Below are 15,134 nucleotides of genomic sequence, written 5' to 3' on the forward strand. Positions count from 1 at the left end.
CAATTTGGATCATCTCTACTATAAAACGTAGTGGAGAGAACGCTCACTGCTTCTAACCCTAGTTGTTAATTATTTCTGTGGGTGATTATGATACATTTTAAATTTAACACATATCATGACTCTTGTATTGTACTCTTTTGTAATTTACACTTGAAGAAAAAATTATAACCACCCACTAGATAACTAATGATTGCAATTCGGTAGTGGTTCCTTCACTACTCTTTCGGTTGTGGACATGATTCGAATCCTTTTAGTAGACCCTTTTAGCCTGACGTATCGAACTGGCGATCCTACTAATCGCAGTATTTTTTTTTAACCTTATCTATCCCTGTCCAAAATCTTTTACAGGGAATCAAATCATCCTGCATAAAATAGAAGGGATGTTACCAAAATATTTTACGAGGTGGGTCTTCCCACCTCCCTTCCCTTCCTTCATTCGCCGCCACCCACCCGCTACGGGCCGAGTTTTCCCGTCACCTGGGCTTCAGCCCCTTTTTAACAATCATGGGCCGCCCATTCTCCCCTGAAGTTCCCCAATTTTCCTTTTCCCTCCTCTCAATACCATCTCAGAGCGCAGCACCACGAACCCGATCTCCTCCCATTTGGGCGATGATTCAGCCGCAGGTGCTCTCTAATTATTACACTTTAAATCTCATTTGATTTCTTTTTTTATTTTTTATTTTTTGATTCATTTTGATCGTTCGATGTCTTCGTACCCGGTCAGTTTCATGTAAAGATCCTTCCTTTTTCCGAAAATATTCGTACTCGTTGACACGCTTACAGGATTTCAATTGCGTAAAAATGAAAAATAACAAGCGAATAAACCCATTAATTAATGATTTAACCATTTTGTATTTGCAAATTTCAGGCGCGCCTCCTGTTGTTTATTTTTCGAAATGAGGCCACTGATAAAAATTCATCTTGTATTTTGAGGAAGTGAACAAGCCCATGGATTGCTCTCCTGATGAGCTTCAAACGTATTCATGCGGCTTATCGGTTTATCTCGGGTTTCGGATCCCCCGCATCTCTTGGGAGATCCATTAAGGCAGAGCGCAAGGGCATTAACAAGGCATTGGAGATCTTAGATTTTGTCACTCCGAAAAATTGTGACATTGGTCGAGACGATAGCCATGGTCGACTTATTCGAAGTTGTCTGCAGGGCCTTTTGGAAACTGGCCAGAGAAAGTGCCCGAAACTTGTAAAAGGCGGCGAGCACGAGAAACTGAGGTCGCCAGCAGAGGAAACATCTCGTTGGAGCTCAAAGATTTTGGCAGAAGAGGGTGCAGCTACTCTTGCTTCCGCCGTTAGTTCTTGTGGAGCTAACGGCGCGCTTGAGGAAGGGTCGCAACTTCACGGTCTCTCCTTGAAAAATGGTTTTTATGGCCGTGTTCCTATTGGGACCTCGCTGATCAGCCTATATGCTAAGTGTGGGAAGCTAGATGACGCACACCGAGTTTTCAATGAGATGCCAGTGAAGAACACTGTATCATGGACTGCGGTCATCTCAGGATATGCTCAACACCGGCGACTTGAAACTTGCGTTTATCTGTTTAATTTGATGGGGCACGTCAGTTCGAAACCGAATGACTTCACATATGCGAGCCTTCTGAGCGTGTGCACCAACTGTGCATCTCTTGCTCTCGGGAGAAGTTTTCATGGCCAGGAGATGAAAATTGGTTATGGTTCATATACACACGTTTCAAATGCGCTTATATCAATGTATGCTAAATGTGGGATTATTGAAGAAGCATGCTATATTTTTGAGAAATTGCCATTTAAAGATCTTATCTCTTGGAACTCCATGATTTTTGGATATGCACATTATGGCAATGCTGATCAGGCTCTAGACTTACTGAAAGAGATGGAAAAATGTAATATTTTACCAGATGCCATCACTTTCCTTGGAGTTCTATCCTCATGCCGACATGCCGGTCTCCTTGATAAAGGGCATCATTGCTTTAGGTTAATGGTTAAGCAAGGTATAAAACCAGAATTAGATCACTATTCGTGCATTGTTGACCTCTTAGGTCGTGCCGGGTTACTTGAAGAGGCAGTTGATTTCGTTGAGAAAATGCCCATGAGTCCAAATGCTGTCATATGGGGCTCTTTATTATCATCCTGTAGGGTCCATGGAAATGTTTGGATTGGAATTTATGCTGCAGAGAGACGCCTTTTATTAGAACCGGGTTGTGCTACAACTCATGTGCAGCTAGCAAATCTATATGCAAGTGTTGGGCATTGGAACAACGTGGCAAATGTTCGGAAGCTAATGAAGGAGAGGGGGCTCAAGACAACCCCTGGATGTAGCTGGATTGAGATTGGGGATAAGGTTTATGGGTTTAAGGCTGAAGATGGAACAAATTCTGAGCTTAGGGAGATGCTCGTTATGTTGGATACTTTGGGAGATCACATGGAGTCTTTGAGATACATGCTTAGAACTCCCTTGGATGACGTTGATCAAATTGACGAATGTCAGTGACTTGTGCTAAAAAATGTGACTAAAAGTTCATCTTGCTAGCAAGTTGCTTGACATTAAGGCCTTTGTGCACTTTATCAAACTTCCGTGTCCTAATCATCATATGATGCTATCTTATGTTTGAATCTCGGCTCCACCTGCAGGAACCAATGTCAAGTAAGTTCATGTATTAAGTGTTTTTTGTTCCTTGTCCTTTTCTGTAGCCAAACTTATAAAAGATTTTCCACTTAGCATTTATTCTTTCATATATTCATTTGACTGTTGTTTAACTGGATTACCTTTGATTATACATCATCGTCACGGTTGACACTCATCAAAGATATTTTTCTTCTGAGGAAATTCATAACGGTGTATGACAGTTCTATCGTGCCTGTTTGCGGAGTAAAAGTTTAAAGGCCACTTCATTGCATAAAGAACTTCTTGGAGCGGGAAAACATGGATAGCTTTAGGTCAATCTACAGTAGAAACCACCGGTTGAATAGATTATTGGCTGTATTTCAGAAATGAACTGTGGATTGTCATCTAACTGTGCTCGAAGTTGTGGAACATGCTAGATTGCTGTTAACAGAAGTTTGAACAAAGCAAGCTAAATGTGCATCAAAGATGGTATGGATATTAAGAGCCAATTAAATATGCCTGACCTACTAAAATGATGTCAATCAATTCCTGAGAGGTGTAAGATGACCAAGGAGCTCCTAGGTTCTCTATAAACTTATTGCTTTACGTCATGCATTTTATCTTGTTTGGTTGTAGCCTAAGTTGCATGGAAATGGGCACGGGTACTGGTACGGGTGCGGGTACGGGTAGGGGACACGGCAAAACTGTAAAATGTTGGGTTCGGGGACACAACTACATATATATATTGAATTAATAATGTACATGAGATAATTTTTTCCGCTTCATGTGTCATTAGAATTAAAATTTCGATCACATTTTTGAGTTTATTTTATCATATTGATTATCGTGAATTGTAAACTACTTATTTTTTTACTAGACATCTAAAAGACCCATTAACTATATAGTTTTGAACTTGGGTATGGACTGAAACGAACCCGACCCGTATCCCATTAGTTTCAAAAGATGGATGTGAAGTGTAAGTTCTACGTCCAGGAAGTCTTTGACAAGTGTTTTAAATTAACACATATATCGTCTAATTGAGTACATGTTGTAATAAATGCATGCATATATTCAAGAAGTGTCTATGAAGTTTGGGTACGGGAAAGTGTCGGGTACGTGTCCGGTACGGGTACGGCTTCAATAATGAAGTACCCAGGTAACATAGGTTGTAGCCTTTGGTGGCGAGACCAGTATATTACCTTGAATTAGAGATGTCTACCTTAATCTTTTAAGAGTTGCTAATATAAAGCTGACATGCTTACCATGAGAAAGCTAGGATATAAATCTTAACGTCTCTTCCAGTACATCAAAAAATTGAAGTTCTGGTGCGAGTTGAGAATTATTATAATTTTATTCTCAAACATGTCCCCGAAAGTTGAACTCCTTTTTCATGGATCAATGGTTGGGATAGTTTACCTGTCAGTATGTTATTTCTAGAATCCATTTTAAATATGTTTAGAGGAATTTGAATATGGACTCAGCCTGATACCATCTCAAAACCTTTCTGGACACGAGAACCATGAAGTTCTGGTGAGGTAGTAGGGTTAATTTTATTGGGTTTTTAAGATGACCCAAGTTAGATTTTAACGACAAACATTAACAAGGCCTATTTGGTTCAAGGGACTTAGTTCAAATATTGTTCTTCCCACAAGAACTATTTCAAAATTTCGGTAATTTTGAGGGCCAAGATAGAAAAAACTCAACAATTTTGATAGCTGCCTATAAGGAACCCGCGGTAATACCATTCAGTGGATGTGATCAATCCAAGCAAATCACCAGCTTCTCAAGAAAATCGTGTTTTTGATTGATTTTCTTCTCTGACAGATAACTCATGCCAAGGAGGAGGAAACTTATTGGTTACAACATGAAAATAATGCTAAAAAACACGAGCTTAACATTATAAATCCAGCTATTTTCCCATCTATGTCCATCTCACTAACCTCTTTTAACCAACAGCAAAGAAATGGACAAAAACCTACCACTTCTAGTTGTTTCTCTCCTGTTGATCTCCCCAATATCCGTATCAACTGGCATCAGAATCGACCTCACCTACGTTGATTCTAAGCTCAATCTCAGCAAGCCAGAACTCATTCAACGTGCAATCCAATGAACCAGACACCACATTCTTAGCTTAACATCTTCAAACGACATCCTAGCTCGAGCAAATCATGCCCCACGTAATGGTGGGTACCAACTAGAGTACACAATTGGCTGACCATCCGTCCCTTTATCGGCCATCCTCAACACTGGAAGCGATTTTCTCTGGACCCAATTCCAACGTCAACGTCCTTGCGACAAATGCTACAATCCCTCAAAATCAATCACTTTTACAGAAATTTCTTGTACCAATGCCTTATACCAATCTCTCCCAGCAGATTTACGTAACTGTGATCCAGACTGCAGCTACCACAACTATAGTTATCTTGGTGGAACGTCCACTCGAGGAGAGCTTGCTCATGAAACATTCACATTTGGATCCGTGAATCCTGTCAAAGTGTCAGGCTTTGGATTTGGGTTCAGCGACTATATCAAAGGCAGTGAAGTGGCGATATTTGGTTTAGGCTGAGGAGAGTTTGTCTCTTGTTTACCAACTCGGTTTGGGAAAGTTCTCTTATTGCCGAACGTCGTTTGGTGAGTCAATGTCGAGCCCTCTTCTACTAGGCTCGCTGGCTATCCTTAATGGTTCAGCTCGGTCTACACCATTCATCCAAAACCCAAGCATCCCTGCCTTATATTATCTGTCTTTGCAAGGGATAACGGTAGGTGCTACACGTTTACCCTTCCCTAACAAGGTTTTCGCACCTAGGTCGTGCTGGCTTACTTGAAGAAGCAGTTGATTTCGTTGAGAAAATGCCCATGAGTCTAAATGCTGCCATATGGGGCTCGTTATTATCATCCTGTAGGGTTCATGGGAGTGTTTGGATTGGAATTTATGCTGCAGAGAGACGCCTTTTATTAGAACCGGGTTGTGCTACAACTCATGCAACTAGCAAATCTATATGCAAGTGTTGGTCATGGGAACAAAGTAGCAAATGTTCGGAAGCTAATGAAGGAGAGGGGACTCAAGACAACCCCTGGATGCAGCTGGATTGAGATTGGGGATATGGTTTATGGGTTTAAACCGGAAGACGGAGCAAATTCTGATATTAGGGAGATGCTTATTATATTGGATACTTTGGGAGATCACGTAGTCTTTATGCTTAGAACTCCTTTGGATGATGTTGATCAAATTGACGACAATCAGTGACTTCTGCCAGAAAATGTGACTCAGTTCACATGCTAGCAAGTTGCTTGACAGTAAGGCCTTTGTGCACTCTATCAAACTTCTGTGTCCTCATCATCATATGATCCTATTTTTTGTTTGAATTCGGCTCCACCTGCAGGAACCAATGTCAAGTAAGTCATTTTTGTTCCTTCTCCTTTTCTGTAGCCAATTTGCAATTTAACATTTATGGTATTTTATAAAAGATTTACCTGAATTACAGTTGCATTTGCTTCCTTCATATATTCATGTGATTGTTGTTTAATTGGATTGGTTTTGATTATACATTTTTCATTTAGTTTCAGTTGATACGAGTTTGGAAATTAATATGGTAATATGCGACGTACCAATGCATGGACGCATAGGTAAACACATGCAAAACATTCAACGAATTATACATGGTTCAGGTTACTTATTTCAAATATTGTTTTTACCACAAGAACTATGTCAAATTTTTGGTAATTTTGAGGACCAACATAGAAAAAACACAATCAATAATTTTGATAGCTGTGATGGACCCTTGGTAATATTGTTCAATGGATGTAATCAATCCAAGCAAATCACCAGCTTCTCAAGAAAATCAGATTTGTGATTGATTTTTTTCCTCTTACAGATAAATCATGCCAAGGAGGAAACTTGGTTACACCATGAAATAGATGTTAAATATACATGACCTTGCATTATAAATTTAGTTGGTCTATCCCTCTCTATATATATATATATATAGTTGAGCTAGGCTACTATTAATAGTTTTCAACATGCGGATGCTATAAACCCAATTTTGAAAATCGGAACCCAAAAATAAAAATCCGAACCGATAGATGTGATAAACTACATATGAACTATGTAATTTACAAAATTTTCATGACGTTGTTCTAGGCTACTATTAATCGTTTTTAACATGCGGATGCTATCAACCCAATTTTGAAAACCGGAACCCAAAAATAAAAATCCAAACCTGTAGATGTGATCAACTACACATGAACTATGTATTTTATACTTTTTTCATGATGTTGTTCATAACTTTTCAAAAGTTAAATGTCTGTTTGAAAGTTTTCAGATTTTTGAAAGTATTGTTTATAACTTTCAGATCTTTTTATGTGGTTTATTGCAATTTTCTTATTTGTAAGATGTCTTATTGTAATTTTGGTTTTTTCAAGGAGTCTATTACTTTAAGATTTTAAAGTAGGTTGTTTGTAATTTTTAGAGGGTAGTTGTAGTTTTTTTTAATGATTTTCGAAGGTTATTTATGTTTTTCTAATTAAGGGTTTATTTGCAATTTTTAGATTGTTTACAGGGCTATTTGCAATTTTGAAATTTTAGGGCATTATTTGTAATTTTAATATTTTTCAATGTACTATTTGTAATTTTCAGATTTTTAGGTAGTTGTTTGTAATTTTTATATTGTTTAGGGTCTATATATTTAGGATTTTTCAGATGTTTGTAATTTTCCAATTTTTAGAGATCTGCTTGTAACTTTCAAAATTTTATGGTGGTTTTCTTTATAATTATCATAACTTAAGGGGGTATTTACAATTTTTCAGGTTTTTGGTATGTAATTTCATATTTTTAGTAAGCTATTCTTAATATCTGCTTCAGAGAATTGTTTATAATTTTTATGTTTTTCTAGAGGTCCAAGGGGATGTTTGCGATTTTCATATTTTGAGGGGATTCTTTGCGCTTTTTATGAGTTTGCGTATTTTTTAGGAGGCTTTTCGTAATTTTTTATTATTAGGGATTGTTAAAATTAACTTTCAGAATTTTATTTTTGGCTAAAAATCATGTTTTTAATATTTTTCTTTTGGTGAGTGTGTTGGGGGAAGTTTTTTTTTTTTTTTTTTTTTTGGGGGGGGGGGGGGGTATAAATATCTTGGTTTTGGGATAAAAATAAAGAGAATTAAAATATGAATGTTAGATTTTCCATTTGGGTAGTTATAATTTGATTAGGATTATGAAATATTTAATATCTGATTATTAGAATTTTGTTATTATCCATAGTTTTAACTTATAAGGGGTCTTAATTGGAGATAGAAATAGGCATCAAGAAGATAATTATAGTTCGATTAGGATTACCAAATATTTAATTGGTAGATTTTTTTTTAATTATGGATAGTTATACTAAAATTTCTAATTATAGATAGTTTTAATTTAGAAGACAATTATAGTTGGATTGGGATTACCAAATATTTAATATTTAATTGGTAGAATATTTCTAATTATGGATAGTTATACTAATTTTTCTAATTATAGATATTTTTAATTTGATAAGTATTCTTACATGAAGATAAGATTAAGTGCCAAGACGACATCTTCAGTGATAAAAAGTAGGAGGTATTGAATAGGATGCAGTAGGAACAGTTCTTAAAAAAAAAAAAAAAGTTTGAAAGGATGTGGGCGTTGATGTCCGAGAGGAGTCGGGTTTAATTAGGAGTCCTTCAAGGGAAAATATTTCTGTATTCATGCAATAAGGGTTTTGAGTTTTGGAGGAGCAGATACTTATAAATAGTAACAGAAGGGCCTTCGCTTTTTAAGCGTATGCAATAACCAAATAATTCTCATTGTCATAACTCAGGGGTGTGAAGATCGGAGAAGCTGACCATGATGAATAAGGTGCTAAACCTACTGGCTCTTGTCCTCCTCCACGCGGTGGCCGGAGGCGCCGCTTACACACCGTCGTTATACCATGGTTTTCACCAGGATCATCATCATCATCATCTCCGCCACCGCCCTCTTCATCACCATGATCATCATCATGCAAGGCTGGCGGAGGTTCCGACATCACTCAGTCTTCCTCCTCCCATCCCGTCACCTTCAAAGGCTCCGTCCATGGCCCCCTCTCCATCTCCGTCGATGCAGGGTTCAGAGTCACCGCCAGGCCTTCTCCTTTGCAGCCACCATCCAATGGCTCCTTCATGCCAGCCGTTTCCGGCCCCAAAGTGCCAGCCTTCCTCCTCGCAGTTCACCCACCAAGGCTCTTCAATGCCGCGCGCCACCCGATCTCATATCTGCACCATATCTTCATCGCGTCAGGGTCTCCAAAAGTCAACCCGCGCTTGCCTCCTTCTCGCTCACCTCTCCCTCAACTAGCGCGCAAGCCCTACCCCTTCAGCCCAAAGCACTCGATCCGCCAGCCTCTACACCCCTTCTCTCCTCCATCACCACCCCAATCTCCGCCTCCATCTCCCTCAAGTCTAGTCTTTCGCCATCGCCACCCCCTGTTTCATAAAACCGTCTCCCCCTTCCTCCACATCGCCTCCATCTCCTTCCTCCACCTTCTCCCTCAAGGTCTAGTCCTCCGCCATCGCCACCCCTGTTCTAATTCATAAACCGCCGCCTCCTCCTCCACCATCCGCCTCCGCAACTATAAACAATTATTTCAACTTTAGGTACACATGGAATATCAGCGTACCGTTGAAAAGTACTCCGTCTGCAGCTCCACCGTCGAAAAGTACCCCATCTGCCGCCCCACCAGCTTCTTCGCCTACTTCTCCCCCGCCGCCGCCTGAAAAGTCTACAGAAGAAGAAGAAGAAGCAACTTCACCGCCGCGGCCTGCTCCTATCCGGTCCTCAACAATGCTTACTACTGCTATAATAGTTTTAGGTGTTACCTTCCTTCTTTTAGTTCTCGCACTGTTATTTGGTGCAATAGCTTTGTATCTTCTTTTACTTTAATTGGGCCGTTGCTTTTTTCTTTTTTTTATAGCAGTTTGACACTATATTTTTTTTGTGTAATAGAAATTAAGAGAGTATATTTGGTTCATTAGTTTTCACCAATTTTTTCCTGTAATATCTGTGAAGTTATTATTTGTTTGAATATTATGTTCCCATGTTCTGAGATTAGTAGTATGCTCATCCGTATAGAAAATCATAAAGTTCCCTGGATATTTTTAAAGGCATTATAATCAAAGGTTATCTTTTCCGTTACTCGTAAAAGCTCTGACTAAAACTTTTTTTGGCGACATTAATCAGTCAGGAGATTTTTTTTTTTCAAATTAAAAAGACGAAAGGCGATAATTTACGAAGGATCCATCTTCTAATAGAAAAAAAATAATAACCATGGGCGAACGAAGAGAATGACTTTACTATTGTGAAGAACGTACTTTGGATATCTCTCTCGGTCACTCCATCTCAAATACACCCCCAAAAAGCCTAATACAATCTCTCTTTCTCTCTCTCTCTCTCTCTCTAAGGATGAACAAAAGAGAGCCGAATTAACTAAAGGCTTCACAATCTCTGTTCTTTACTTGGTGCAGCAAATTGATGGGTAAAAATACATTTTTGCCCATCTATTTTCTTTTTTTTTTGTAAATGCAAATAGTTCATTGTAACTATATGTCATCAGATATATGTGGATCAAAAATCATGCGGTCTAGAATTTTCTATCCTACAAATCAAGCAACTCAAACTAATTAACATTTTAGACTATCATAGACTATTCATTTATAGTCATTAGATGTATAAACTAGAAATATCAGATCTACGTGATTTTTTATCTATATAAAGTTTTAAATGCATGGATCATAATGAACAATATGAATCGTTAATATCCATGTTCAAATATATATTTTTACAGTTGTACGTAACTAACTAAGTTACTCCCTGAATGTATTATAAGCCCCACGAAATGGAACTCCTATTGCATAAATAACTCAACTTTGATTGGCATCTCCATATCAATTCTCATTAAGATAAGAATTGCAAACAAAATGAATTCCTTATTAAACTCCTCATCTCCTGTAGAAAAGGACCGATATTATTCAGAGTCAACATGCAACAAGAAGTTGAATCTTTTTTTTTTTATGAAAAAACGAGGGTTAATCCCTGTTCATTAAAAACCAAAAGTATCAAAGTATCATGTAATTACAAAATCAAGGACACGACGAACAGTGTCCCAATGTTGAAGGATCGAAAATAGAATTTCTACTAATAGTGATGTATAACCTTCTTCTTACAAAGATCCATGAAGATGAAGAGAAGGTCTTGCCGTCATTCATCGTTGACATAGATTTAAGCAAGAACCAAAGCCAGCTATACATATACTTAGCAGAAATTAAACTTTCTATAATCAACAAAAGAAAGATAAGAAAGTGCTGAATATTGAAAGATATACGAAAACAGTCCAAAAGCGAAACCGAAAGAGATTGCAACATTGTCTTCAAACACTTGCTCTTGATATTGGACGATCATTCAACCTCGTAGATAAGTATCTTGCAGCCAGTCCTCTTCCAGCACCTGACCAATCAGGCAACCCAGATATAATCTGATTAATAATCGCCTTATAAGCCACCTTCGGTCAAATCTGACCAAGTCGAAAGACTTTCGGGCTCAATATACGAACCAGAGCTTCACTTCCTTGCATCACCGTTTACCCTTCCCTGTCACCACCTTTACACTTCTTGAGGATGAAGTTTATCGAGTGTTGAAGCAAGAATTTCAGTCTGATCAGGTGAAATCGCCGGTAGTGACAGGGTTGGGAGGACCATTTGATCTGTGCATGCTTCTCGCTCATTGCCGAGTGCTGAATCGAACTCGGCGGCGGTGCACGTGCCCGGGCTGGTTTCCCACTTTTATGGTGCAGATATAGAATTTCCGGCAAAGATTCTCTGCATCCTTGGTTGTAGAGAGTCTCTACAATTGACTATATGAGTGAATAGCATTGGCTTACTCAGTGGGCTCCGTGGTTAAAAAGATGTTTTATATTAATTATATAATGAATATCATTATGCGATCTGTTAAAAATAGTAATTAGAGAGGATAGTTAGTTCCCTCTCTTGGATGTTATTTATAATATCATAAAGAAACAACTCTCAACATTTTTCCTCAAGCTGAGCATATATATTATACTAGGTTTTATGCACGTGGTTAAACACTATGATTAAGTATTTTTGATTTATTTCTTTACTAAAATTTATTCCTCAGTTCCACTTTGATTTTTTTGCTCACTTATCTTTTTTAAACTTTAGTATTGTGATTATTTATTTTCTTTAATGTTTATTTGCATGGGCTACACCAAGCTTAAAATTTTCATGTTAATAATTGAATTGACAAGAAATAAATGTAATCTAAAGCTAATTTGAATTTTCACGTTATTTGGATCGGCATGAAACCAAGCTTGACTTGAGAAAGTATAATATTGGAAAAGTGAAAAATACTTGAAAAAAATAGCGTTATAAAAGAAGGATGAATAACTAAAGACAATAAATCAAGATGATTAATTAAAAGTGGGCTAGAATGAAACTAAAGAAAATATAAATTTTGTTGCTAATCATTGATAAACTTTAGAAAAAATTATAAAATAAAGATTAATGCTAATTCTAGTGTACTTTTATATGATAAAAACATCCACATAACCATATAAAAATATTAAAAGAGTTCATGAAAATCCATTCTAAAGATTACTGATTTTACTAAAAAAAATAAGCTATTCTATAAAATATTCAATAATTTAAATTTGTGTTGTATTTATAAAGAGCCTTGATAGAGATATTTTTGTTTTAATAGCTTGTTCTGAATGAGGCCTGCATATTAGCTTTAAAGTGTAATAGTTTTTCTTTATCATGTTATATGGATGTTTGCTTGGTTTACTTATCATTCTCTTATTTCTTCAATAAGTTGTATCTTTGGATTGAAATATATTATTAACACAATTTACGATAACATGCATATCTTTCCTATAAATTTGAGATAGATATAAGGTGAATTTTATTTTTAGTAGCCTTTAATAAGAATTTTAGTTATAAAATATGTTACTTTCATATTTAAAAATCTTAAAATCTGACAATACTATTATATACATGCCTTTGTTGGCGTCCTTAAAAATTTATTTGACATCAAAAAGTACTCCTCCATCTTTGGTTCCAGCTTCTTCGCCTACTAGACTGTCGTCAGGGTCTTGTCTTGTCTTTTATGTCGACCATATCGGACCGTCTCGTTTCAAAAACGCGTAGCATTGTTAGTATTCTTGGTGTGGCTATTTTGTTTCTTTTAGTTCTCCCATTAGATCTGATCGATACAACTTAGTCATAATTAAAAAGCAAGTCGTAATCATAGATCATACATCCAAGGCGCACTACAAGTGTTGATAGGTGTACGTTTGAAAATAATCTTAGTTTCTTGTTGGTACTTATCCTTGAAGCTAATGATGTTTGGAGTCGAGAACTTTTAAAAGAGAGAGAGAGAGAGGTGAAAACTCGAACATATACAAGTGAAGTGATCATTGGCAGCATATGAACGAGATTTGGAAAGTTCATAGGGGCGGATTTCGATCCTCTCCACTACAAAAAAAGTAGTGGAGAGACCACTACTTTTAATCCTAATCGTTGATTTATGAAAGAGAGAGAGGCAAAAACTCACACATACACAAGTGATCATGGGCAACATATGAACGGGATTTGGAAAGTTCATAGGGGCCATGTGTTTAATCATGACAAGCCTATTCACTACTCTTTCATTGAACGTAATTAATAAGCTTGATTAACTAGTATTAGAGAGAGGTAAGCCATCGCGAGTCCTCTTCAAATACTAAATATATATTAAATTAAGTAAATGCTAGAACATCAATTACGCAAGCACAGTGTTATGATACTCGATCTTTTACTAAATGGATGGATATCAATACCCCCACTAATCCCATTCTACTATAATTATCCTGTTCCCACATCACCCTACTTACTGAACGCAAGCATGGTTTCCTTCCATGATGATTTCTTGGTACATTCTCAATTACTCATTGACGTCCACGCGTGTCACCAAAACACCATCATTCTTAACACTAGAAACTATAGGGGAAAAAAATTGGTGTGAAGTTCAAAGTTCCCAACTCTTTAACAGCTAAAAATTTACTGTTCACAGCACAACAACTACTGTAGTATTTGCTGTAGCATGAATAGTGATTCTTTGGATCCTCTTGTAAGTATAGAAGAGTAGATTAGATTATGTGAATCAAAGTTCAAGAACTCATTTCATAGATTTTTATTGAAAAAAGGTGAAAAACCATCAAAAGCGGTTCCTTCCCCTTATTTTCTTGTTCTTTAGTTTCTAAGAAACCAATCAAAGAGTCAGTGAAAGTATTCAGCGAAGACGGTTCATGATATTAAATATGTACTCAGAGAATATCAACTAATCGATCGTTAAACTTCATAACTAGCGCACTAATCTAAGATTTGATATCATTGAATACACTTTGAATGCATAGACCAAGGTCCGCATGATACTCTCTCTCGTCAATTGTCCTCTGAACGAGATTGGGTATCAAATGCATTAGACAACTAGCAGCACGAGCCACCATTTTTGGTTCCATTCCGGTTGGACTAGTAAACAAAATAGTAGCACAAGCCATCCAATCAAATTCTTCCACGTTGGCATCTTCTTGAAATATCGGATCTCGCAAATCCTAATCACTCACAGTGACTGCGTGAAATCCCAAGACCTAAATCCATGCTCATTTAATCCCACACTGCCACTCGGTCAAGGCACGTGGGTCCCACAATACTTAAAAGTCTAAGTTGCTCGTGCCGCTACGGCCAACCGGCGAAATCCATCCAAAAAGCCTATAAACAAGACCGCCACCGTTACGGGGAACATGAGCCTAGCTCTGTTTTGCACGTTAGTACCTATGGTCTTTGTATTGGTTTCTTAACTAACATTTTGATACTTTATTTATCTCCCCCCCCCCTGTGAAGAGGGATGAGAATCTCTCGTACGTATTTTCATTGTATAATAATGTTTTCATTGTTGGTGTACTAGTGATCACAATCAATATGTATCTGTGTTTGGACGAGTTTGTTAAGGATTGATGAGATGTCGCTTTATTCCCCGACTTTATATCTGGTTCTTGAGTTGGGAATCTGAAAAATATACACGAGTAGAAATTTGTGAGAGGACGTGGCTTGGTTCCCCCGTTGTACCTCCGGCGATCAAGTTAGCTGATGAACTTGAGTGGAGTAAATAAGAACTGTGAGAGTTCTTGTGTGTGTGCAGTATGATTTGCAATTTTAGAGAAATTGGATCAGAATCCAGAAATTAGGATCTGAGGGGTCAAATCTTTGATCCCTTGTAAAGACAGAATAATACCTGTATTTATACCTAGAGTATAAAGGTAGATTGGTCACTTCGGTCGAGCACTGAGAGGTGGTAGCGAAGTGTGGGGCTGGCGGTTGCGTCAGCACTTGCTTTACATGTGTCAGCTGGTGTTTGGCGAAGGATCACTTCAGTATTAAATGAGAAGTGAGTGGTGGCATAGTAGTGCCCCACGTGGTCCGATGTGTCATGAATGCTATC

At 37.5% G+C, this 15,134-nt stretch overlaps 1 protein-coding gene and 1 pseudogene across 3 annotated transcripts; both read left to right on the top strand.

Annotated features, from left to right (window-relative positions):
- LOC109829943 (pentatricopeptide repeat-containing protein At2g37320) lies at positions 413-5,054 on the top strand. Of its 3 annotated transcripts, none has more exons than XM_020397044.1 (3): positions 413-624; positions 869-2,632; positions 4,969-5,054. In XM_020397044.1, the coding sequence occupies exon 2, from the start codon at positions 965-967 to the stop codon at positions 2,477-2,479; it is 1,515 nt and encodes a 504-aa protein (XP_020252633.1). In that variant the 5' UTR covers positions 413-624; positions 869-964; the 3' UTR covers positions 2,480-2,632; positions 4,969-5,054. The 3 variants fall into 3 exon arrangements, with proteins under 3 accessions (XP_020252633.1, XP_020252632.1, XP_020252634.1); XM_020397043.1 differs by lacking the exon at positions 4,969-5,054 and adding an exon at positions 4,550-4,704; XM_020397045.1 differs by lacking the exon at positions 4,969-5,054 and adding an exon at positions 4,550-4,704 and having other exon boundaries at positions 938-2,632.
- Positions 4,704-8,772, top strand: LOC109829944 (annotated as a pseudogene).

The sequence above is a fragment of the Asparagus officinalis genome, chromosome 2 (genome assembly GCF_001876935.1).
Source record: "Asparagus officinalis chromosome 2, Aspof.V1, whole genome shotgun sequence".
Taxonomy (NCBI): domain Eukaryota; kingdom Viridiplantae; phylum Streptophyta; class Magnoliopsida; order Asparagales; family Asparagaceae; genus Asparagus; species Asparagus officinalis.